Source organism: Sus scrofa, chromosome 11 (genome assembly GCF_000003025.6).
Source record: "Sus scrofa isolate TJ Tabasco breed Duroc chromosome 11, Sscrofa11.1, whole genome shotgun sequence".
Classification (NCBI taxonomy): domain Eukaryota; kingdom Metazoa; phylum Chordata; class Mammalia; order Artiodactyla; family Suidae; genus Sus; species Sus scrofa.
In genome coordinates this window covers 50,072,693-50,097,343 of record NC_010453.5, presented here as the reverse complement: position 1 = coordinate 50,097,343, position 24,651 = coordinate 50,072,693, and the positions used below count along the sequence as shown (strand labels likewise).

At 40.0% G+C, this 24,651-nt stretch overlaps 1 protein-coding gene across 2 annotated transcripts in view; it reads left to right on the top strand.

Annotated features, from left to right (window-relative positions):
- Window positions 1-24,044, top strand: part of EDNRB (endothelin receptor type B) — a 29,580-nt gene extending 5,536 nt beyond the window's left edge. Inside the window, exons 3-8 of one of the 2 annotated variants that reach the window (XM_005668476.3) lie at window positions 14,446-14,558; window positions 14,694-14,898; window positions 17,111-17,260; window positions 17,661-17,794; window positions 18,628-18,736; window positions 21,070-24,044. In XM_005668476.3, the coding sequence (XP_005668533.1) occupies window positions 14,446-14,558; window positions 14,694-14,898; window positions 17,111-17,260; window positions 17,661-17,794; window positions 18,628-18,736; window positions 21,070-21,204 (846 nt within the window). In that variant the 3' untranslated portion in view covers window positions 21,205-24,044. 2 annotated transcript variants of the gene reach the window in all.

The following is a 24,651-nucleotide window of genomic DNA, read 5'->3' as shown; positions in this document are numbered from 1 at the left end:
GTTATTTGTTATATGTAATTAATATATAAATGGATAATTTATATTATAAATAGTAATTTAGGAGTTCCTGTCATGGCTCAGAAGAAACAAATCTGACTAGCATCCATGAGGATGCAGATTCGATCCCTGGCCTCACTCAGTGGGTTAGGGATCCAGCATTGCCATGAGCTATGGTGTAGGTTGCAGACGCGTTTGCTGTGGCTGTGGTGTAGGCCAGTGGCTACAGCTCCAAATTGACCCCTAACCTGGGAACCTCCATATGCCTCGGGTGTAGCCCTAAAAAGACAAAAAAGACAGAAAAAGTTGTGATTTGTATTATAATTAATATGCCATATACATGCACACATTCACAATTTCTGAGATTTTATGGACTCCCCCAACTGTTCTATTGGTTTACCCAGGGGCCCAGAAATGTCAACACGAATCTATTACATGAATCTGGAGTTCAGTCCATTGAGAGTTCAGTAAAGTTGACAAACCACAAAATGTCATGGCTTTTGCTGGAAGCCAAGGTCCTTGATGAAGCTGTAGAAGCGGATGGAGCTTCCCAGGGAGGGGCTGCCATGAGGGCTGACAAACCCTAGGGAGTATGTCTATTCGGCCTTGACTCCCTCAAGGAAGTCGTTCTCTGGAAACGTCTCAGCAGTGTTCCCTAACAGAGAGGTGTGTGGAGATTCAGCAAATGGAAGCTCTTGAAGAGCTTCAAATAACCACGTGACCACGCTGGAAATAAAAGCCTCCTTTCTTCTTAGCAGCACACACGAGGGCTGTTACCCACTCCATTACATGAGACCATCCAGATGAAAGATGAAAATGCAATCATCCAAGGAGGATATTTAAAGGCATATGTCTACGTGTGTGTACACGTGAATATGTAAATATATTAATGTTATAAGAGTGTATAGATACATAAGTAGGTAGGTGAATATGATTGATCACAGCGCCTGGCACAAAGTTAGCAAAAGACAATGTTATTAGCATGTGTGCGAGAAGAAGAATGAAAAATTTTTTTCAACTTTTTGTTTTTGTTTTGCTTTTTAGGGCTGAACCTGCAGCATATGGAGTTTCCCAGGCTAGGGGGCAAATTGGAGCTGTAGCTGCCGGCCTACACCGCAGCCACAGCAACACCCGATCCTTAACCCACTGAGTGAGGCCAGGGATCAAACCTGCATCCTCATGGATCCTAGTTGGGTTTGTTAACCACTGAGCCACAAAAGGAACTCCTGAACTTTCACCATAGCAAACTACAAATAACATCTTTGCACATATAGCCTTGCACACATGTGTGATTATATCTGCGGGGTAAATTTCTAGAGTTAGAATTATTGAATCAAAGGATATGTGCATTTGTAATTTTGATAGATGTTGCCATCCTGTACCCCAAAGTTATTATAGTCTTAGTCTGAATCATTATTTTATGTAATCTCAGTCTCTCTCTTCCTCTTTGTGTGTGTGTGTGTGTGTGTGTGTGTGTGTGTGTTAATGTCTGTGCTACATACATGGTCACCATGCTGGTATTTACATGGTCTGTGTATGTACCTGACCCAAAAGCCAATGTTTAAGCATCTGATGTGAGGATGAATCTATCCTGATTCACAAGCTGCTTATTGTGTCCTTCCTGTGTAGACTGAAATGAATGGAATAATCTAGATGTTTGTTGCTTATGAGAGCCTGATTACTAAATTCTAGTAGATTCGATGTCAAAGCTGTGGGACACGAGAGCTGTGTATTTGCGGATGCTGTGAAGGTTTTCATGTTGTCAGTGGTTGGTTAGTTAGTTGGTTTGGCTTTGCTTAGTATGGTAGTGATTTTTGACAAGCCTTGATTGCAGACTGAAGTTAGAATTTCTTTAGCTTCTCTTATCATCTCAAGAAGTTAAAAATGCTTGCATAAATAATGTTTTTTATTTTTTTTTTAAAGAGGGTTACTTGTCAACAAGTTCTACAAGGACTGGGTCATTAGCCACTGCAGAATCTGACCGACAGTAATCCTGAGAAGAATTCAGGATATGAAACAGGATGAGGCACTGTGTGCATTTATTTATTTATTTATTATTTATTTATTTTTAATTTTTAATTATTTATTTATTTAATTATTTAATTAATTAATTATTTATTTTTTTGTCTTTTTTAGGGCCTCACTCTTGGCCTATGGAGGGTTCCAGGCTAAGGGTCTAATCGGAGCTGTAGCGCCAGCCTATGCCAGAGCCACAGCAACACAGGATCCAAGCTGTGTCTGCAATCTACACCAGAGCTCACGGCAACGCTGGATCCTTAACCCACTGAGCAAGGTCAGGGATCAAACCCGCAACCTCATGGTTTCTAGTCAGATTCGTTAACCACTGAGCTACGATGGGAACTCCCTAAATAATGAGTTTTTAAAAGATAACAAGTTATCTTTTAAAAGTTATCTTTTAGTGCTGTATTTACTTGGATAACTGAGTTAATGTATATAGCTGATACATATAGAATGTATATAAATATAATAAATATAAAAATATAGCTTCCTTTATGTGTAAGGAAATTGCATTTGAAAACAAATCCCCTTGTAAACTAAGACAGATATCTATATGGGCATTAGTTTGATAAGGATCTAAGTATAATCAGAAATCCAGCAGTGGTGGAGAGCTTTCTAAAAATTAGCCTGGTGACCTGCTGGAGTGCCTGTAGATGGTTTTGCTGTTAAGACTTTGTAGGCTGCTATTAGAGGCAAAAAGGCTAGCTTCCTAGCTCAGAGGGGCAAAACTACTGATCTTTAACGTTTAACTACTTAGGGTAGGGGTACGTGTAACATTAAAATGCTGGTATGTCAAAATGGGAATTGCTCCACTGAACCCTCAAATGAGTTTTGAGTGAAATGACCTCAACAGGTAGTCAGACATTCCTGCTAGCGACACAATCAAAACTGTCTTCCTGAGCAAAATCGCCTTTCTCACTACCCAATCTCAGACTACTTCTAGTTTCATAGAAAGAAGTAAAAGTTAATGGAACACCGTCAAATTTAACTTTCAAAGTTATAATTTTCTGATTTAGTAAATGGAAGCTTCGGCATATAGAGAAATACAAGAACTAAAAGTATCATTGGGTAAGAGAATCTAATTTTGCCCAAGATAATAACACTGTTCTTATTTCCAGTTAAGTTTCTGAGATATTGTAGTGATATTTTAGTAATGTTTAGAGGTATCTTAGTAGCAGAAGCATTTTGCCTCCCAAATAGGACCTATATACCTTTGAGATTCGTATATTTAAAGAAAAAAAATTTAAGGAGCACCAATTATGCACATTTGAAGTACTAACATTTGTAAAGTATTAATAAAGAATAAGACTATTAGCTTTGAATAGCTTTGAATCCATTAGTAAATAAAACAAACACCCCAGCACCCACCTAGCCTAGTACTTGCAACAGTCAATTCCAGACAAATGCTTATTGGCAAAAGATGTTATACTCATATTTTTATAACTGTCCAAATAAAAAAGAAGGGGGAAATTTTGTTGTTTTCTCCAATTATGAGGAGATTGGTCATTACCAAATAATAGGTCAGTAGCAGATGTCAAATAACCAGAAACTCAAGACTTCCTGTTTCTGATTCACTGCTTTGAATGTTGGCCATGGATCCCGGTGACAAAATGCTTGGCAAACTCTTGGCCTTGGACAGTGAAAGGTTTCCCAGGTTAACTCTATGGTGCTTCTTGTGTTTGCCTTTGATCTACCACTCGGTCACTCCATAAATCCAAGGCTTTTAAAATGTCAAGGCAATGTTTCTTTCAATACTGTAAGGCTTATCAAAGGCTTTCCATTTTTGTCTTTGTTCCCTTAAATGAATCATTCAAAATTGAAGGTATTTTCATAGCTGTACATGAAGATGACACAGCCAAGACCGTGTTGTTTCAGGGCCAAAGACTCATGGTCTTCAATTTCCAAAGAAAACCATATAAGGTTATCGCTGTGTGGCTAATATGCTATAGTTGATTATTTTTAGAGAAACATGCCAAATGCTAATCAACTATTAAGTGTTTTCAAAGGTGTTGACAGATAAAGCCTGAGCTTAAATAAAACTCTAGATGTTATTTATGATGTGAAACATTCCCTTTCGGGACTTTGCAAAGTTAAGAAGAGGTTGATTATGTTGGGGAGATCACTGAGGGTGGTGTGTGGGTATACCTTAGCCTGCATTTCTCTAAGACTTTTTTTTTCTTTCCAGTGGTTTTTTTGTTTGTTTGTTTGTTTTTTATTGTTTAGGGCCACACCTGTGGCATATGGAAGTTCCCATGCTAGGGGTCAAACTGGAACTAAAGCTGCTGGCATATGCCACACGTGCAGCAATGTGGGATCCGAACCATGTCTGGGACCTACACCACAGCTCATGGCAATGCCAGATCCTTAACCCACTGAGTGAGGCCAGGGATCGAACCCACATCCTTGTGGGATCTAGTTGGGTTCGTTACCCACGACAGGAACTCCTCTTTCCGGTGCTTTCATTTGAGAGATTTCTTATGTCTTTCCCTGCAGATTCTCTAGTGAAAGTGTAAAAGAACAAGAAAATGGCCAAAATATGGTGGTAGAAGAGAGAGAGAAAGAGGATCATTCTTGAGTCAGAAACATATTAGCCAAGTTGACCCGAAGCATGTTTCAAAGATTTTTTTGTCCCTGAGACTCCCAGCCATACTCATGCCTCCTGCATTCTGTCCACTCTGCTTCTCTCCTCCTTAGCTTCATCGTAGTTTCCAGAAAGGAGGAAAACTGTCCTCTGATGTTTATATTGTTCATATCTTCTTCCCCCTCACATAGTATTTTCAAATTACATTAAAGGGTTTTTGAGTTCCATAGTCATCAAACATTTTCTCATAATAACTTATCCCATAAGATATTCTCTGGGTAGGTTTAAGTAAGACATGAAATTACTTAATAAGATTTGTTGAATTCACTAAGTTTGAGAGACACTTTCTGAACCATGAAGCCATCAGGTTACAATTCTTTCGTTTCTTCAGGTGTCACGGTGATCTTAGAAGATCCAACTCAGATAAGCGAATCAGACAATAAAGCTAGGTTTGTGAATAGCATTTCTTAATGGTCTTAGTTCAATCTTTTCAAAATATGTAACATGGCAATGAACACTTTTAAGAACAAATTGTGGATATATTTTTCAGTTCAAATAATAGGAGGTAGCAATCCATGTATTTGTTGGCCTGTTATAGACTTGGGGATAAATTTCATTCCAACATAAGTAGGGATATATATTTAAGGTGAACTTTGTTTCTTCTAGGACATATTTTTTTAAATGATTTTTATTTTTTCCATCATAGCTGGTTTACAGTAGGACATATTTTTTTAATCATTTTTCTCTCTTTGCTTCTCTTAGAGATATTGTTTTCAGAAAAATAATTCATTTAAATGCAATAATTCGTTTATGCAAGTTGTAGAAATTTTCCAGAGCAGTGGAAAGCGCTTTGTGGGTGTGCATACAACAGATTCCTAGGACAGGGCCTCTGCCTTGCACAACTCTAGGAGGCACTGTTCACATTGTGGTCTATTTAAGTGGCACCCCTGGGGGATAAGCTGACATTACTTCTGACCCACATAGTTCTAATCCACATGGTCTAATCTATTTTATTTTATTTTATTTTATTTGTTTTTTTAGGACCACACACCCAGCACATGGAGGTTCCCAGGCTAGGGATCAAATTGGAGCTACAGCTGCCAGGCTACACCACAGCCACAGCAATGCAGGATCTGAGCCTTGTCTGCAAGCTACCCACAGCTCGTAACAACACTGGATCCTTAACACATTGAGGGAGGCCAGGTTCCAACTCACATCCTCATGGATACTAGTTGAGTTGCTTACCACTGAGCCACAACAGGAGCTCCCACATGGTCTAAACTAAGTGATCAAGTGCATTTTAATGGATGCAGGATGAAACTTGTAACTGATATTTGTCCCCAAGGGCACAGGTACAATGTCTATAAAGAAAGTATTTTTTTTTTTTTTTTGTCTTTTTGTCTTATCTAGGGCCGTACCCACGGCATATGGAGGTTCCCAGGTTAGGGTCTAATCAGAGCTATAGCTTCCAGCCTACGCCAGAGCCATAGCAACACCAGATCCGAGCCTCATCTGCGACCTACACAGCTCATGGCAATGCCGGATCCTTAACCCACTGAGCGAGGCCAGGGATCAAACCCTCAACCTCTTGGTTCCTAGTCAGATTCGTTACCACTGAGCCACGACGGGAACTCCAAGAAAATATTTTCTAAGCACTTGACCAGCAGCTTACTTTAAATTCTCACTGTACATTTGAATAAACACAGAAAGAAAGAGAAAAAGAGAGAAGAAAGAGAGAGAGAAAAAGAGAAAGAAAGAGAGAGAGAAAGAAAAAGAAAGAGAAAGAAAGAAAGAAAGAAAGAAAAGAGAGAAAGGAAAGAAAGAAAGGAAGAAAGAAAGAAAGGAAAATCTGAGATGGGAAATCCTTGAATGAGGGTGTCCTATCTTGATTTAAAATACCAGTTCCAATGCAGAAAAACTCTTATCTGCTACAGGAAAAAGAGATAAAAGCAGAATACACTCTTCCCCAACCTCACGAAATACAGCCACCCCATTATTTCCTTCTCTGACTCTTACTGTAAAAACATTTCTATAATACCAGTTATTTGAAAGAAATGTTCACCGTTCATTACAAAAGGGAGCAGACAGCAATGTGGCAAAGTAACTCCCTTGTCATTTTTATTGCTTTGCTCACCTCCTCTCTTAAATGACTGTCTCTTCCAGCGTCCCTATGCTTCCTGCGTCCATCTCCTCCAAATTTACAATGAAAGCTCCTCAGAGAAATCCCTTCAGATAGTGAGAAATAGTAGGTTCTGTTTTCTATCAGTCACTTCCCTGACAGACTTGAGAGAGAGGGGAGGGGAGGAATTTTGCTCTCCACCTTTTCCGGGCTGCGAGGAAGGCAGAACTGCAACAAGAGAAGAGCTAGCACCTCAATTCAGGACCTGATCATCTGGAGCGGAGGAGAACATGGACTAGGCAATAATACAACAGTAAAGAGGTAAATAAAATACCTAGTCATCTCAGAGTTCCCTAGTGGCTCAGTGGTTAATGAACCCAACTAGCAACCATGAGGATGCAGGTTCGATCCCTGGCCTTGCTTAGTGGGTTAAGGATCTGGCGTTGCCATGAGCTATGGTGTAGGTCGCAGATGTGGATCGGATTACATGTTGCTGTGGCTCCGGCTAGGCTGGCAGCTACGGTTCCAATTGGACCCCTAGCCTGGGAACCTCCTTATGCCTCGGGTGCGGCCCTAAAAAGACAAAAGACAAAAAAACAAAAACATAGTCATCTCAGTTCTCTAAAGAATGTGTTTCAAATATGAGAACTGAAAAGCTCATGACAGAAGTTCTAACACAAGATCTCTGCCTTATGATCAAACTCATTCATTTATCCATGAACTCATTCATTCGCTGTTATTCAACAGTATTTCATGAGTGGTCACTGTGCACCAGGCACTGTGCTAGGCATTAAAAATGTTGCAGAACATTCTGAAACAAGTAAACTGTTAAAGCTCAGTGTATGCTGCTAATAAAAAGAGAGAAAATGGTGTAGGCGGTTAATGAGGCAATTGAACGTTTGTTAGTGCTGGATGGTTAACTTTGGCATTTCCTGATTTTATGGGGCTAGATGCCTTTGGGCATTAAGAGTGGTGTGTTTTAACAGGATTTTCTCCATTTAATTTCTCAAGAATGTAATTTTTAATTAAAAAGAGAATGGAAAAATGTAAATCCCCCGGTTGGGGAGATTTTGTAGCGTTCACTGAACAATGCCTTTCAAAAAGGATATTTATCTTCTGTTCATGCTATTTATCCTTTTAGAAAATTTTTTAAAAACTCCATAATATAAAGAATTTTTAAATTATTTATAGATAAAATTATTTTATACTTAAATATAGAATTATTTTATATTTCCATATTATTGATGATATAAAAATAATTTATTTGGATTCTATTGCTTTTTTTTTTTTCTTTCTCAAACAGCTGTTCCAATGTAAAGTTATAAACTCATGACCATCCTTAAGTAGAAACCTTATTGTCAGTAGGGTCAGGTCTTTTTTTCATTCTAGTGTTTATTTATTTATTTGCGTTTATTCATACAAAGGAAAAGTGCTAGGGAAGCAGTATTAGCCTTCGGGGAAAGTGGCCAGCACGAGAATAGGCTGTCATTTGTCAAATGGACACCCCTGTGCTCTTCGGACCAACACTAACAAAAGCTCTTCCTCTCATGAACCATCCGCCACATGAAAACCAGTGTCTGTTCTGGGAGTGTTTTCTGACTGGCTCACATCGCATAAATGGTGGGTAATATCTATTCAAACTGAATTTTGAAATGGGACCTAAAATTTTAATTCATGTGGCAGGACCTGGAAGTACTGTCGAACTCTAAAATTCTTTTTGCCATCAGAGAGACTTGATTGCATGCATGATTTGTCATCAGTATTCACACCTCGCCTTTAAATTATCTAATTGAACAGAGTGAAGTCCAAAGAAGAAACTCAAAGAAGGAATCAGAATGTGTTATTTGCTGGGTTTAAAGTTGAGTTGCTTCCTCTTTCAGAAAGAGAATCAATTTCCTCTATAAAGAGGAAAGCTGTATTGTTGGATTTCAAATCTAGATGGTGGGTGTCATTAATTTGTCGACAAATAGTGAAATAACTAATTTCCAGGAATTATAGAAGTCTATAAGAACATTCTTCCATCAAATTTTTAAGATGGCATCCTGATTGAGAGTGATTTTTTATTTATTTATTTATTTTCATAAAAGTTCACAGCTTTTCCCCCATCCAGGGCTTTTTTGTTAAATAAAAGGTTGTTGTCTTAGCATTTTAAATGAGCTGTGAGCCCTAAATTGCCAAGACAGTCCAGCTGGAGGCCATTCAGCCAAAGATGAGCATCAGTAGCGGGCACGGTCTCTGTCCCAGGGTGTCAGGCTTCTCAGTGTCTCCACAAAGCCTTCTGATCAGAGAAGCAGAGGTTGCCAAAATCATCTTTCTGACAACAAAATAATAGAAGTGACAGTGGGTACCCTGTTCCCCACTTTCCATGGCCCCTCAGGACTGGCAGCATTCAGGTCTGAGTTGAATGCTTGGTATATGAATGGATTTTTTTTTTTCTTTCTTTCTTTTTGGCAGTCTCTTTCCCTTTGGAAGGGTAGATCAGAAAACTGCAATCTCTTGGTTGCGATTAGGTGTCTGACTGTCTCTGGGTAGAACTTGAAGAGAACTGCTACAATTTTCAGTTTGTGTTTCCCCAGCCTCTGTGATAACTTGGGTCAGAGGTTGGGCTGCAGGCCTCCCAGCGGTATGAGAAGCAATCATCCGATTCCTAGGCCGAGCCAAGGACAATAGTAACCTCAAAACAGGGCCTGGATTTGGTGCAGAGCTCATTTTCATTGGCCAGATTTCTCTCCCTTCAGTGACCTGGACACTCATTCATCTTGGCTCATCTGATGGCTATGTCTCGGTGATACTAATATTTGCAGATTTGGAAATCGTTTGAGACAATAAGATGCTGGAAACTATCTGAATTTTTGGACATTAGATGAATAAAATGGGGAGGGAGGTAGAAGAAAATTGTACTCTGCATCTAGATATATTACCATGATTTCACATATAGTTATGGGTTTAAACTACTAATATTGAGGTAATTTTAAACATTTTTCTTCTAAGATCAGCTTTTTTAAAACATTCTAGAATCAGACCACGTGGGTTCAAATGTGGATCTATTACTTAAGTGAGTGACCAGGGACAAATCTGTTAGTTTTCTAATGCTAAGTAGCAAATCACCCTCAAACTGAGTGAGCTGAGCAGTAACCTGTACTACTTCACTCTGTGTCTGTGGGTCAGGAATTCAGGAGCTGCTTGGCTAGTGGTTTGGGCTCATCATTTCTCCGGGGGTCCAAGATGCTGGTGGGGCTGCAATCATCAGAAAGTTTGCCTGAGAGGAGTTCCCACTGTGGCTCGGGGGAAATGAATCTGACTAGCATCCATGAGGACGCAGGTTTGATCCCTGGCCTTGTTCAGTGGGTTAAGGATCCAATGTTGCTATGAGTTGTGGGTGTAGGTTGCAGGTGTGACTTGGATCCTGCATTGCTGTGGCTGTGGTATAGGCCAGCAGCTGTAGCTCCAATTTGACCCTTAGCCTGGGAACTTCCAAAGGGTGTCTTCAATCACACACCTGGCAAATTAGTGCCAGCTGTTTTCAGGTGACCTTGGTTCCTTGCCATGTTGGCCTCTTCATGGGGATGCTTGAGTCTCCTCCTGACATGGCAGCTGGTCTCCCCCAGAATGAGTGATCCAAGAGAGAGCAAGGAGAAAGCCATATGCTTCCCATGAATTAGTCTCAGACATCACTCATCATCACTCCCACCACATTTCTATTCACTAAAACAGCTTACACCACAGCTCATGGCAATGCCAGATCCTTAACCCACTGAGCAAGGCCAGGGATTGAACCTTCATCTTCTTGGATGCTAGTCAGATTTGTTTCTGCTGAGCCATGATGGGAACTCTAAGGCTCCACCTTTTGAAAAGAGGAGTAGTAAAGAAAGCATGGGCATATTTAAAACCAATTCAGCAAGTTAATTAACTTCTAAGTGCCCTCTAAGGTTTTTTTTTAACCTAGAAAATGGGAATAATAGTAATACCAGCTCATAGGATTGCTTTGGAGATTCAATGATATCCCATGTTTAAGGTACCAAGGACAATATCTAACCTATTGTAAGTACCATGTAAGTTCTGGTTTTGCTTCCCCCCCCCCTTTTTTTTTCCCTGATTTATATACAAACAATTAGAATGATTAGACAGAATATTACCTGGATTGTTTATACCAAACTGAGTTTGGCAGAATCTAACTTTTTTTTAATTATTATTATGTTTCCAATGGTTATTGGCAAGTCTTTTAAAGCACGTTGAGTTCATAGCTGGTTCAGATTTAAGGGACCCTGCCTGAGTCTTCCCCATTTCAGTAAATGTCCCCATCATTCACATGATAACCACTTTGAGTTTCCTGACTCCTTTCATCTCACATCCAATCCACCGAGTCCTGCTGGCTCTATCTTCAAAATGTATCCTGTCTATAACCCATTCTTCTCAGCCCCAGGGCGCCACAGGGTACAGCCTACAGTCTCTCATCAAGGCATCCTTTCTTGACTCCACATTCTAGTCTATGTTAAGCATCCAGAGTGATCTTTTTAAAAGTCAAGATTGTACCATTTTCCTCTTCAAAATCTTTCAGTGGATTTCCTCAAACAGCAACAATAAAGTAAAACATTCAAACTCCTCTCTCTGCAACTACATCTCCTAGATGCTTGGCCTGGATCACTCCGCTCTAGCCTCAAGAGCCTTGGTGCTGTTTCTTCCACTCACTGGGCCTTTTTTTTTTTTTTTTTTATGTCTTTTGTCCTCTTAGAGCTGCACCCTCAGCATATGGAGGTTCCCAGGCTAAGGGTCCAATCACAGGTGTTGCTGCTGGCCTACACCACAGCCACAGCAATGCCAGATTCAAGCCGTATCTGTGACCTACACCACAGCTCATGGCAACGCCGGATCCTTAACCCACTGAGGGAGGCCAGGGATTGAACCTGCATCCTCGTGGATACTAGGTGGATTTGTTTCCGCTGTGCCACAACAGGAACTCCCTTCCACTCTTGTTATCTGCCTGGGCTTATAGGCTTTCAGATCCTAGAATAAGCATATTTTTGGTACATTTGCCAACTTTTGTTCTACATGTCAGTGTAATTTTTCATGTCTCACTAGAAATGAAATGTGTCCCATATTGGCGCTCCCAGTCATATTCATACTGAGACACACACATCAGCTTTTAGTGCCTTTCTAATTCTAGAACAATCATCCAGCATGACAAACTCCACCGAGAACCTTCACAAGTGAAAGCACGGAAAGACTCAATTGTGTTTCAAAATAGTTTTCACTTTTGGAAGGTTATTTTTTTAAACATGTAAACACACACACATCGATTGGAAATTCTTTTCTTTATTTTCGAAACCTCACGAACACTCGATCCAGATGTTTACCTAAAGTGATTCATTTACCAGTGTGGGGCACACCCAGTTGTCCTAAAAGAGAAAAATCACTGAGTTTAACAATAGATGGTTGCACAGTCTGAAGTCAGATCGAGGGAGATATATGTACAGTAGTGAGAACAATGTCTTTTCACACCCTGGATAGCCAGTGCCCGTATACTTTAGGGGCTGCATTGTTTAGTAAGCATCTCATGTGTGCGCAGAACTATACTAGGCAATTGCAGAAGCTGGACTCTGTCTGACATGCTATGGGCTTCAGATCTTGAAAACTCAACAAGCCAAGCAAGTATGTGCTAATAGATGCCATAGGAGTTGAGAAGTGCTATGCATAGAGAGGGGTGTGGAGAAGATATGGGAGATGGGGAGGGTTGGCCAGTTCCTATACTTAACAGTGAGTGTGGCCAGGGTGGCCCATGGTGAAAAGATGCAGTTGGAGGAGGATTTGAGGGAGGTAAGGGAGTTAGCCAAGTGGCTCTGCATGGAAAGATCCTCCAGGAAAAGGCAAGAGCTCAAGGGAAGACCTGAGGAAGGAGTGCGCCCAGTGTATTCAAGGAGCTGTGTGCACTTGGCCGTGCAGCCAGGTGGCTACAGTCGAGAATAAGTACCTGAACCCACACTGTTCTTTACAGGAGTCGTCCAGTCTCTCTAGCCAAGGAACATTTATCACTTTTTTTTTATTAGCCCTGTAAGAGATTTGTTTTGAACATTTTTTATTAAAGTATATTTGATTAGTTACATTGTTGCATCAATTACCGCTGTATAGCAAAGTGACCCAGTCTTACATATATATACATTCCTTTACTTATATTATCTTAACCCAAAAGATTGGATACAGCTGCTTGCGCTACACAGTAGGACTCATTGCTTATCCATTCTAAATGTAATAGTTTGTATCTACTAACCCCAAGCTTCCCAGTCCATCCCACTCCCTCCCCCTGCTCCCTTGGCAACTGTGAGTGGGTTCTCTATGTCTGTGAGTCTATTTCTGCTCTGTAGATAGGTTCATTGTGCCACATTTTAGATTCCACATATAAGTGATATCACATGGTATTTTTATTTCTCTGTCTGGCTTAGTATGCAAATCTCTAGTTGCATCCATGTTGCTGCAAATGGCATTATTTTGTTCTTTTTTATGGCTGGGTGTGGAGAAGAGGGGACATTCCTACACTCTTGGTAGGAATGTGAATTGGGATAATCACTGTAGAAAACAGTATGGAGGTTCCTCAGAAAACTAAATATAGGACTGCCATATGATCCAGCAATCCCACTCTTGGGCACATATCAGGACAGAATTACAATTCAAGAAGATACATGCACCCCTATGTTCATTGCAGCACTATTCATAATAGCCAAGACATGGAAACAACCTAAATGTCCATGATGAATGGATTAAGAAGGTGTGGTACATATCACTTATTTTAATTTATTTATTTATTGGTCTTTTGTCTTTTGAGGGCCGCACTCACGGCATATGGAGGTTCCCAGGCTAGGGGCCTAATCGGAGCTGTAGCCACTGGCCTATACCACAGCCACAGCAACACCAGATCCAAGCCATATCTGCAACCAACACCACAGCTCACAGCAATGCCAGATCCTTAACCCACTGAGTGAGGCCAGGGATCAAACCCACAACTTCATGGTTCCTAGTTGGATTTGTTTCCACTACACCACGATGGGAACTCCATCACTTATTTTAATATGTCCCTTTAATTTGTCTACTACCTGAGCCTTTGAGACTCCATGGCAGTGTCAGAGACATTTTCAGCTCTGTGGGTTCAGTTTTGTAAGGAGAACTTACACCCTAGTTGGCCCTGTGGTAGAGGAGACCTCAACCCCAAGCTCCTATCCCTACATAAGAAATTCTTCAGATCTGGCTGCCCTTGCATTATTCCCAAGCCACTCTCCTGTTCCAGATAGTGAGTGCAGGTGCTTTTCAAAAGAGTGGTTGGATTTCCCATCGTAGCTCAGCAGTAACAAACCCGACTAGTACGCATGAGGATGCGGGTTCCATTCCTGGCTTCGCTCAGTGGGTTAGAGATCTGGCATTGCTGTGAGCTGTGGTGTAGGTCTCAGGTGCAGCTTGAATCTGGCATTGCCATGGCTGTGGCATATGCCAGCAGCTGCAGCTCTGATTCAACCCCTAACCCGGGAACTTCCACATCCTGCAGGATCAACCCTGAAAAGCCAAACCAAAACCAGACAAAAAAACCCTCCAAAACAAAGCAGTAGCCCATGAGTCAAAGAGTAAGAACTGGAAGTTGTTATTTTACTCTACATGTGCATTTCTCTCCACGAAGCAATACCTGCAGATCAGAGGGCTCCTTGGGAGCGTCTCCCTAACAGATCTTCGTGTCTCCTTCATACAGCTGCTCGCCGAGGACTGGCCCTTTGGAGTTGAGATGTGTAAGCTGGTGCCTTTCATACAGAAGGCCTCCGTGGGAATCACTGTGCTGAGTCTATGTGCTCTCAGTATTGACAGGTAAGAGTGTATCTCTAAGGCAGGTGTATCCTTACCACTCTCCTAGTGATGCTATGTTATCTAGAAAATAAACTCCATAATTTGATAAAACCCCACTCTGCCAGCCTGGCACACTATTCTGTTTCTGCTCTTCAGATATCGAGCCGTTGCTTCTTGGAGTCGAATTAAAGGAATCGGGGTTCCAAAATGGACAGCAGTGGAAATTGTTTTAATTTGGGTGGTCTCCGTGGTCCTGGCCGTCCCGGAAGCCTTGGGTTTTGACATGATTACCACTGACTATAAAGGAAATCGCCTGCGAATCTGCTTGCTCCATCCTACTCAGAAAACAGCCTTCATGCAGGTAAATTTCGCTTTTTTTCCCCCTTTCTGTTCTTGCCTTATAAATATTTAGCTATTTTTACCCTGATCTCCTCTCCTTGGGAAGCTATTGATTTATGACTGTTCTTGGCATAAATTCAGAGAGTAGGTCCCAGGACTGCGAGGTTAACCGTGACTAATGATCTAAGCTGCAAAAGCTGGGTCACTGCTCCTCTAAGAATCCCCTGGTGCTCGGGGATACAGATAAACCAAGTTTACATAAGAGAATTGATCTAAATTTATAGCTTTTCGACTCAAATTCCCCTAAGGACTGGCAGCTACCACATATTTCGCATTAAACAACACAGCAGAGGGAGTGGGGGGTTCAGGCAATGATCAAGTAGAAGTTGCCCCGGTATGGATGGATTGGTAGGCGTCTATGGGAATCCATGAATATTGGGATGAATGACAAGCCTGTCTTCTCTCTAAAGGGAAAGCTGCCATTGCAGAGGACATCTTGGCCATTTATTCAGTGGCATATAATCAGGAATTAGGAAAAGGATGGCAGGAGTTGCCATCATGGCGCAGTGGTTAACGAATCCGACTAGGGACCATGAGGTTGTGGGTTCAATCCCTGGCCTCGCTCGGTGGGTTAAGGATCCAGTGTTGCCGTGAGCTGTGGTGTAGGTTGCAGACATGGTTCGGATCCCGCGTTCCTGTGGCTCTGGTGTAGGCCAGTGGCTACAGCTCCGAATAGACCCCTAGCCTGGGAACCTCCATATGCCATGGGAGCAGCCCTAGAAAAGACAAAAAGACAAGAAGAAAAAAAAAAAAAGAAAAGAAAGAAAGAAAGAAAGGAAAAGGATGGCAATGCTGGTCATCAAAAGAAGAGATCCTAAGTGTAAAAGATGCTTCCCAGGAGTTCCCTTTGTAGCTCAGCAGTTAATGTACCTGACTAGGGTCCACGAGGATGTGGTTCCATCCCTGGCTTTGCTCAGTGGGTTAGAGACCTGGCATTGTCATAAGCTGTGGTGTAGTTTTCAGACGTGGCTCAGGTGCCACATTACTGTGGTGTAGGCTGGCAGCTGTAGCTCGGATGCAACCCCTAGCCTGGGAACCTCCATATGCCATGGGTGCGGCCCTAAAAAGAAAAAAAAAAAAAGGATGCTTCCCAGCAGAATGGGTTAAGAGGAGTTAATGTAAGGGTAAGCTAGTCCAAGTGTCACCAATGATATTTCTAGTTTACATATAAGGAGACTACATAAGACTTATGAATATATGTATAGATCATAGTAATTAAAAGAATAAAGAGGGGCATGAATGTGAAATTGAGAATGAGGTTGCTGTTTTCTTGTTTCTATTTAGTTAAAAGAGAAAAGTGTTGCACAGATTACATAAACTCTGCTCCAACACAGACGTATCTGGAACAAGAATTTAAAGTAAAAAAAAAAAGAACAGAAAAAGAAAAAGAGAAAAGGCATGTCATAAGCAGCTTGGGTTTTTAATTAATAGGTTATATATATACTTTACTGAGCTAAATGATTACTACAGAATCTTCATACCTGTTTTCCCATGAAATAAACTTGTTAAAAAGTGAAAACCTGGAGTTCCCATTGTGACTCAGTGGGTTACGAACCCAACTAGTATCCATGAGGATGTGGGTTCAATCCCTGACCTTGCTCAGTGGGTTAAGGACTCAGCGCTGCTGTGAGCTGTGGTGTAGGTCAAGGATTCCCCTCGGATCCCACGTTGCTGTGGCTGTGGTGTAGGCCAGCAGCTGCGGCTCTGATTCCACCCCTAGGATGGGAACCTCCATATGCCAAGGGTATGGCCCTGAAAAGCAAAAAGCAAAAAAAATAAATAAATAAATGAAAAGTGAGAACCTCCCTTAAACACTAGGATATCTTTACACATTTGGATGTGGTCTTTCACACAAATAATCCCTCAAGGCTAACTTGGTTACGTGAAGACAAAAATATTTAAATTACCAATTATTTTAAATTTTGCCTAATTGCTTACATTTTTATGTGTCATGATAGCACACTGCCTTAGAGAATTGAAATGCTTTTCAGGAAAAGTTTACTGCGTTTAAGTTATTTATTTATTCAGTAGAAATGGCCTGAAAGATTCTACATAGTATTTATAAAATTGATCCACTTTAGGAGATAATTATGAATAAGTTTTTAGTTTAACCTTTAGTGTATAAAATTTTCTGACGGAGGAATATTAATGATAATGTTCTCTCTTCCTCATAGTTTTACAAGACAGCTAAAGATTGGTGGCTATTCAGTTTCTATTTCTGCTTGCCACTAGCCATCACTGCATTTTTTTATACCCTGATGACCTGTGAAATGCTGAGAAAGAAGAGTGGCATGCAAATTGCTTTAAATGATCACTTAAAGCAGGTAAGGAAATAGAAGTATTTGCTGACTCATTATTACAATCCTGATTATGAATATGAAAATTACTATGATGATCATAAATTAAAATTAGCATACACCAGAACATACTTCCTTTTTCTTGTTCTGGTATTGTGATATACAAACCCTGTTTTCTACATCATCTAACTGGAGATGTTCTGTATAATCTAAAAGGAAACAAAAAGAGAAACTACTTTTCAAAGATGAACCTTGAATCATTTTTGTTCTAAGTCAGATTGACTATGCAATTTAAAACCCAGTGTCCTGAATTTTTTCAAATGCCACTGACATTGTAAAAAAATATTAAACATTTTATTTGGAAAGAGACAACCATGTGATTATAATGACCCACCTATTCAAGTGTCTGACTATGGTTTTATTTCAGAGACGGGAAGTGGCCAAAACCGTATTTTGCCTGGTCCTTGTCTTTGCCCTGTGTTGGCTTCCCCTTCATCTCAGCAGGATTTTGAAGCTCACTCTGTATGATCAAAATGATTCGAATAGATGTGAACTTTTGAGGTAAGAAAGGTAAAATAGAAATAGTTGTTAAATAAATGCCATTCAGAAGTTTTTTCATTGACTTCTTTCACTAGCAGGAAGAGAGGGTACCATTTTTCTCATCCTTAGGGAGCAATTAAGATGCTCATTTTTACCTGTACTCCTATTTTTGAGGGAGAAATAAAGGGGACTTATGAGAACACTGGGAATGGAGAGCCAGCGTTGTCCAAATGATGAGTGAGCAGCATGTTTGAAAATAGCAGGTCTCCTTTGCCCTTGGTAAATCCTTTCTTTTCAGCCAGCCTCAGCATTTCCAAAAGAGATTTTATTTTAAAAAGGGAAAACTGGGCATGGGGGCATAAATGGGGGTGGGGCGATGACAGGAACAGAGAATAAGAGAGACAAAAAGACAGACAAAAAGATAATGGCTGGCTCATTATCAGCAAACACTAGTGATAAAGCCGACACCATTATATAGGAGTAATTTTTTTTCTTCACAAAAGTCTGCAAAAAATACATGCTTAGAGCAGTATTTTTTTTATTGTCTTTTTTTTTTTTTTTGCCTTTTCTGGGCCTGCTCCCATGGCATATGGAGGTTTCCAAGGTAGGCATAGAATCGGAGATGTAGCTGCCGGCCTATATGCCAGAGCCACAGCAACGCCAGATCTGAACCCCGTCTGTGACCTACACCACAGATCACAGCAACGCTGGATCCTTAACCCCCTGAGCGAGGCCAGGGATCAAACCCACAACCTCATGGTTCCTAGTCAGATTCATTAACCACTGAGCCACGATGTGAACTCCCATAGCAGTATTTTTTTTTAATAAGCATGTCTTGTATTATTTTTTTGTAGCTTTTTGTTGGTATTGGATTACATTGGCATCAACATGGCGTCCCTGAATTCCTGTATTAATCCAATAGCTCTGTATTTGGTGAGCAAAAGATTCAAAAACTGCTTTAAGGTAAGAGCATATTCAAAAATAAAAGCCCTTTTTAATCTGACATCAAATATAACCTCTCCAAACTATTAGCATTTCTGTCTAGAGAGATCTAGTAAACTTTTTTATAGTTGTCTCTTGTATTACATGGTAGGTGATCTTTTACAAACACTTTTGCTCATTCATCTCTGTAGCTGATTTCTGCCTACAAATCCTTGTCAAGCATGCCCTGCTTCTCCAATCAATCAGTTTGACTCATACAGTTACTCGGAAAACTAATAAAAATTACACGCATTGAGGTCTGACAGACATCTCATGATAAAATAAGAGCGACATGAATTAAATGCACTGTTCTCATTTTTGGTAGATTTTTGGACTACACAGCAAAGTGTGTTTTTTTTTTTTGTTTCATTTTGTTTTCTTTCTGCTTTTTAGGGCTGCACCGGCAGCATATGGAGGTTCCCAGGCTAGGGGTCAAATCGGAGCTATAGCTGCCAGCCTACACCACAGTCACAGCAACTCGGGATCCAAGCCTTGTCTGTGACCTACGCAATAGCTCACGGCAATGCCAGATCCTTAAGCCACTGAGCAAGGCCAGGGATCAAACCGGCATCCTCCTGGATCCTAGTCATGTTGGTTAACCCCGAGCCACGAAGAGAACTCCAAAGTTTTGATTATAACTAAAATAGTCTCTTTTTCATACACATTCTCCAGATGTGATAACAAGTCAAATAAAGCAGGTGAATCCAGGTTCTCCCTTCACTTTTGTGCCTTCCTTCCGTAGCAGAGATATGCTACTTGATGTGAAATATATGAAATTATTCTTCATTTGGCTGCTTGCCTTTGTGTTTAACATCTATTCATCCATTCCTTCCTTCAACACTCTAGCATGAAATAAAATATTCTCTTCCCTTATATGGGAATGATCCAGTTGTCCCTGGAAGTTCATTACTTGAAAGCCAAGAATTTAGCTTCCTTGTAAAATCAAAGGCAATCTATAAAATTCTTTTTTTCTTTATTTTTTCTTATCAAGTAGTCTTAATTGTAATCAATTGTTATTTCCCTAATACATTATTTATATATATATATACATATATATAAAATTCTTGCCTAGTCATAAACTTTAAGATTTTAGAGCTAGAAGAAAAGGTTCACCAAATCAGGTCCTTCATTTTATAGAACAGAAAGCAATAATGCCCCTCTCATTTTCTTATACATATAAATTCTCAGAAAACAAACAAACAAAAATGACAGAGGTTTTTTAAGAATCCAAGAAAAATTTAGATGGATAAAACTGAGACCCTAATCTTACTGTGAAAAGACACATGGGAATAACATGTGACTGGGAAAAATGGTGATGTAATAGTAAATTTATTGACATGCAAAGATGTTTATGACCCTGTCAAGGTCATTGAGTACTATGGATAGTACAGTTTCATTTAAATAAAGTATGCAGACAGACAGTGAGACACCAACATCATATGCTGTCACTTATATGTGGAATCTAAAAAAAGGATACAATGAACTTCTTTGCAGAACAGAAACTGACTCAGACTTTGAAAAACTTGTGGTTACCAAAGGAGACAGGTTGAGGGAGAGGGATGGGCTGGGTGTTTGGGATGTAAATGGTGTGGTTTGTTTGTTTTGCTTTTTAGGGCTGCGCCCGCGGCATATGGAAGTTCCCAGGCTAGGGGTCCAATCGGAGCTATAGCTGCTGGCCTACGCCAGAGCCACAGCAACACAGGATCCCAGCTGCGTCTGCAACCTTCACCACAGCTCACGGCAATGCCAGATCCTTAACCCACTGATCGAGGCCAGGGATGGAACCCACAACTTCATGGTTCCTAGTCGGATTCATGTCTGCTGTGCCACAATGGGAACTCCCTGGGTTGGGAATGTTGTAAAATTGGATTGCAATGATAGTTATACAACTATAAATATAATAAAATTCATTGAATTTAAAATAATAAATAAAGCACACACTTCCACAAGCATGCACATATACAGTCATGTGTATGTGTGTGGTAATATTTCTATTTGCATAGGAAAAAGTCTTGAGTTATATATTTATCAAATATTCAGCATTTCTCAAGTTTAAATATTGAAAGTAGCTTTGAATTTGAATTAAAAGATGAGGAATTTTAAGTATATATATTCTTCTCTGTATTTCCTAGTTTAAAAGAATTATCATATGCTATTTACATCATTATATGTTTTTAAGGGGAAAAAATAAGAAGGCATGGAGAGAAAGTGGTCCAAGAACTGCAGATCTCGAAAAGAAAGAACCCTAGAGAGTAGGAAGGGTTGTGACAGTGTAACTGGTCTAAACATATAATGAGTTACTTTGTTTTATACAGTCATGCTTATGCTGCTGGTGCCAGTCATTTGAAGAAAAACAGTCCTTGGAGGAAAAGCAGTCATGCTTAAAGTTCAAAGCTAATGATCACGGATATGACAACTTCCGTTCCAGTAATAAATACAGCTCATCTTGAAAGGAGGAATATTCATTTTCTTTCTTTTGGACAGAAATCATTAAAACAAGGAGACATTTGTCAAAACAACACAAAACAACTGTGTGTTTGCACAAAACAATGTAAAAATGTAAGCGTGAATATTTTCTTAACGCTCGGAGTTACGCATGTGACAAGTTACGAGCTGTTTACTGCATAAGCAGAAAAGCAGTGAGAATTAAGAAAGCCTCATTGTGAAAGCACTTAATCCTTTACAGTCAGCACTTCAGTGTAGCTTTCAGAACTTCCAGTATATTCAGAACCACTTACATTTAAACTGAGCTCACTCGGAATTCCTATGAAAGATTTTTTTTAATTAAGGTGAATCAGATATGATATAGAGGAAAAATGGGTCACTGAGAAATACATTTTAAAATGAAATTTAAATCACTCAATTTAAAATTTTTAAAAATCTTTTCTTTCTTTCTTTCTTTTTTTTTTTTTTTTTTTTTGGTGTGTGGTAGTGCCAAAGTTCCCCAGCCAGGGACTGAACCGAACCACAGCAATAACCCAAGCCACGGCCCTGACACTGCTGGGTCCTTAAGCACTAGGCTACCAGGGAACTCCTAAAAATCTTTCAAAAGAACTTTTTTATTAACATGGTCTCAACATTGGTTAGACTCTAATTGGAGGCAGCCTGTGAGAGCAGTTTAGCTGGTGTATTTTTTGACATTAGAGACATATTTAGATGATTGGGAGGGAGTATCCGAGAGATGGAGGTTTTTGAAAATCATTAAACTTTACATTCAGATAAGATCAAATGTCACAAAGGGGCAGAGAGAGGTTTGGAATGCCAGCCCGAAAGACTGCTTTGAAATCACCAGCTCATATACTCTGCAAAGAAAATAAGAAAATACAACCTACAGTTTTTGGATGATTATTCAAACATTCTTCTTTTCACACTTGTAGTTTAAATGCTGTTTGTTTAGTTTTGTCATCTGTAAATACGAGTAGATGATTAAACGCAGGGCAGGCCCCCGTGTTCATACCTTTACCGTGAAGTGATGCCAGTAACCCCATCATGGACGGAATGTGAGTTGCCTGGAGCAGTGTCCACACGGCAAAGGCGAAGGCAGCATCTTCTCTTACTACTGCTGCAAGTAGAAGGGTCTCTGGCGTATGTACAATATCATAGTTAAAATACTGACTATTGTTAAGACCGCAGAATTTAGAGACAAGGTAACAGTTACCTGTAAAGCTTATTACTAATTTTTATATTATTTTATAAATAACTAATAGAAAAGAGTTCTGGAAGTGGTGCTTTCCTGTCACAGGCAAAACTGCTTTTTTTTTTTTTCCTGTCTTTTTTTACGGCTGCACCTGTGGCATTTGGAGGTTCCCAGGCTAAGGGTACAGTCAGAGTGTAGCCTTGGCCTGTGCCACAGCCACAGCAATGCAAGATTGAGCCGCATCAGTGACTTACAGCCACAACTCACTGCCACGCTGGATCCTTAACCCATTGAGCGAGGCCAGGGATCGAACCTGCATCCTCATGGATGCCAGTCAGATTCATTTCCACTGAGCTACAACGAGAACTCCCAAAACTGCTTTTTGAGACTCTCAAGGACCTCTAACTTTGCGCCTTCTTGCCTCCTTTCATCTCCCCGGCAAAGTGCCTTGGGTTAATGTGGATGAGATGTGTGTGAAAGTATGTATGAGAGAAAACGGAAGGCAGAGGAAATGAGACGGGGTTGAGGAAACCCACGGGACAGATTCCCATTCTCAGCCTGATGTTCGTCATTGCCCGTCACTTCAATGCAAAAGGTCCTGATTCTGTTCCAGCAAAACACAGCGCAATGTTCTCAGAGTGACTTCAGGAACAAATTGGGCCCAAGAGCTTTGACTCTGTCCTAAAATATAACAGAATTTCTACTGTGTTTTTTTTTTTTTTTTTTTTTTTTTTAACCCAGGGCCTCATGTTGGGAATAAGCTGGCAGTGTTGTTTTCCGCCAGCATCTCATGTGATGACACAGTTCAACCAAACCCCACCTAATGGGGCCTAACAGGAAGAATGATAATTACTTCACATGCCACGTGGAATCTATTTACAAATTGCTCCGTCTTGTTTATTAATTTCTTCCCAACCACTTTTTCCAAGCTTGTCATCAGGAAAGACATTTCCAACTTCGGATTGTCAGTGAACCTTGGGTCACTTATATTTTCAGGTTGTTAATATGTTTTTTATTCCTATTTAAAGTGTAGCTCGATTTATTACCACGAATTTTTTTTTCTTCCTCCTCATTTGCACCATTACACTCTTTCCTTTTCTGGGTCAGAGTCTTGGTCTATAATCATCTTGCCAAATCTTGAACTGCACAGAAAGAGTATACACATGCACTGTTGATAATGCAGTGGTGTTCAGTAGCTTTTCTAAAAATGTTTGATTCGAAATGTTAACATACTGACAAAGATTGGTAAGGAACAGACATGGTTTCTTAGCGTAAATAAAAATCAGTATAGGAAAAGGTGCTACTGTTTAACTTTAAAACATATTTTCTAGTATTAAGGATTGTATAATATGACAATGGACAAAAATAGTGTTGACGTGGACGTTAAAAGATTTATAAGTGATTTTAGACTATGTTCTCCTTTGTATTTGCTAATGTGGGCGCAAGTTAGTATTGAGAACTTATGACAGATGGCCAAAGGAATATAGTTTAGAACAAAACATGGGTATGCTGCAACTAACTATAAAATTGTAATATAACCATGTAAAATAATTATCTATGTTGTTTTCCTGTGGTCACTTAAAGTGGCAGCTACGGTAGTTGCTAATTCCTTATTATGCAAACAAAATCAATAAAAATTTGTTTAAAAAAAGAGATCAGTTTGTTTTTCACTGTGTAGGCAATAACTCATTAAATACTAATTTATTATTAAGTGTTTAAAGGAAATATAAATGTTACAATGGACATAATTTATGTCAAACATGTAATTTATCAAGGAAATATGAAAGCAGTGAAATTAAAATGCCAAGTTTCTATCACTTTTTTTGTGCGTAACCAGATACATATGCATTCAATTTTACGAGACTGATTATCTGATTGATGTTTTCCAAAGGCACCTTATTGCTTTTGTTTGTTTTGTTTTGTTTTGCTGTTTAGGGCCGCACCAGCACCCACAGCATGTGGAAGTTCTCAGGCTAGGAATCGGATAAGAGGTACAGCTGCTGGCCTACACCACAATCACAGCAACTCAGGATCCCAGCTGCATCTGCCACCCACACCACAGCTCACGGCAACGCTGGATCCTTAACCCACTATGCAAGGCCAGGGATCGAACCCACATCTTCATGGTTCCTAGTCGGGTTTGTTAACCACTGAGCCATGAAGGGAACGCCGCACCTCATGTCTTTTGTTCTCTGATTTCCTGCCTTTGGAGCATTTCAGTGTTTAATCATTGTACCACAGGTCAAATGTAAAAGGTTGA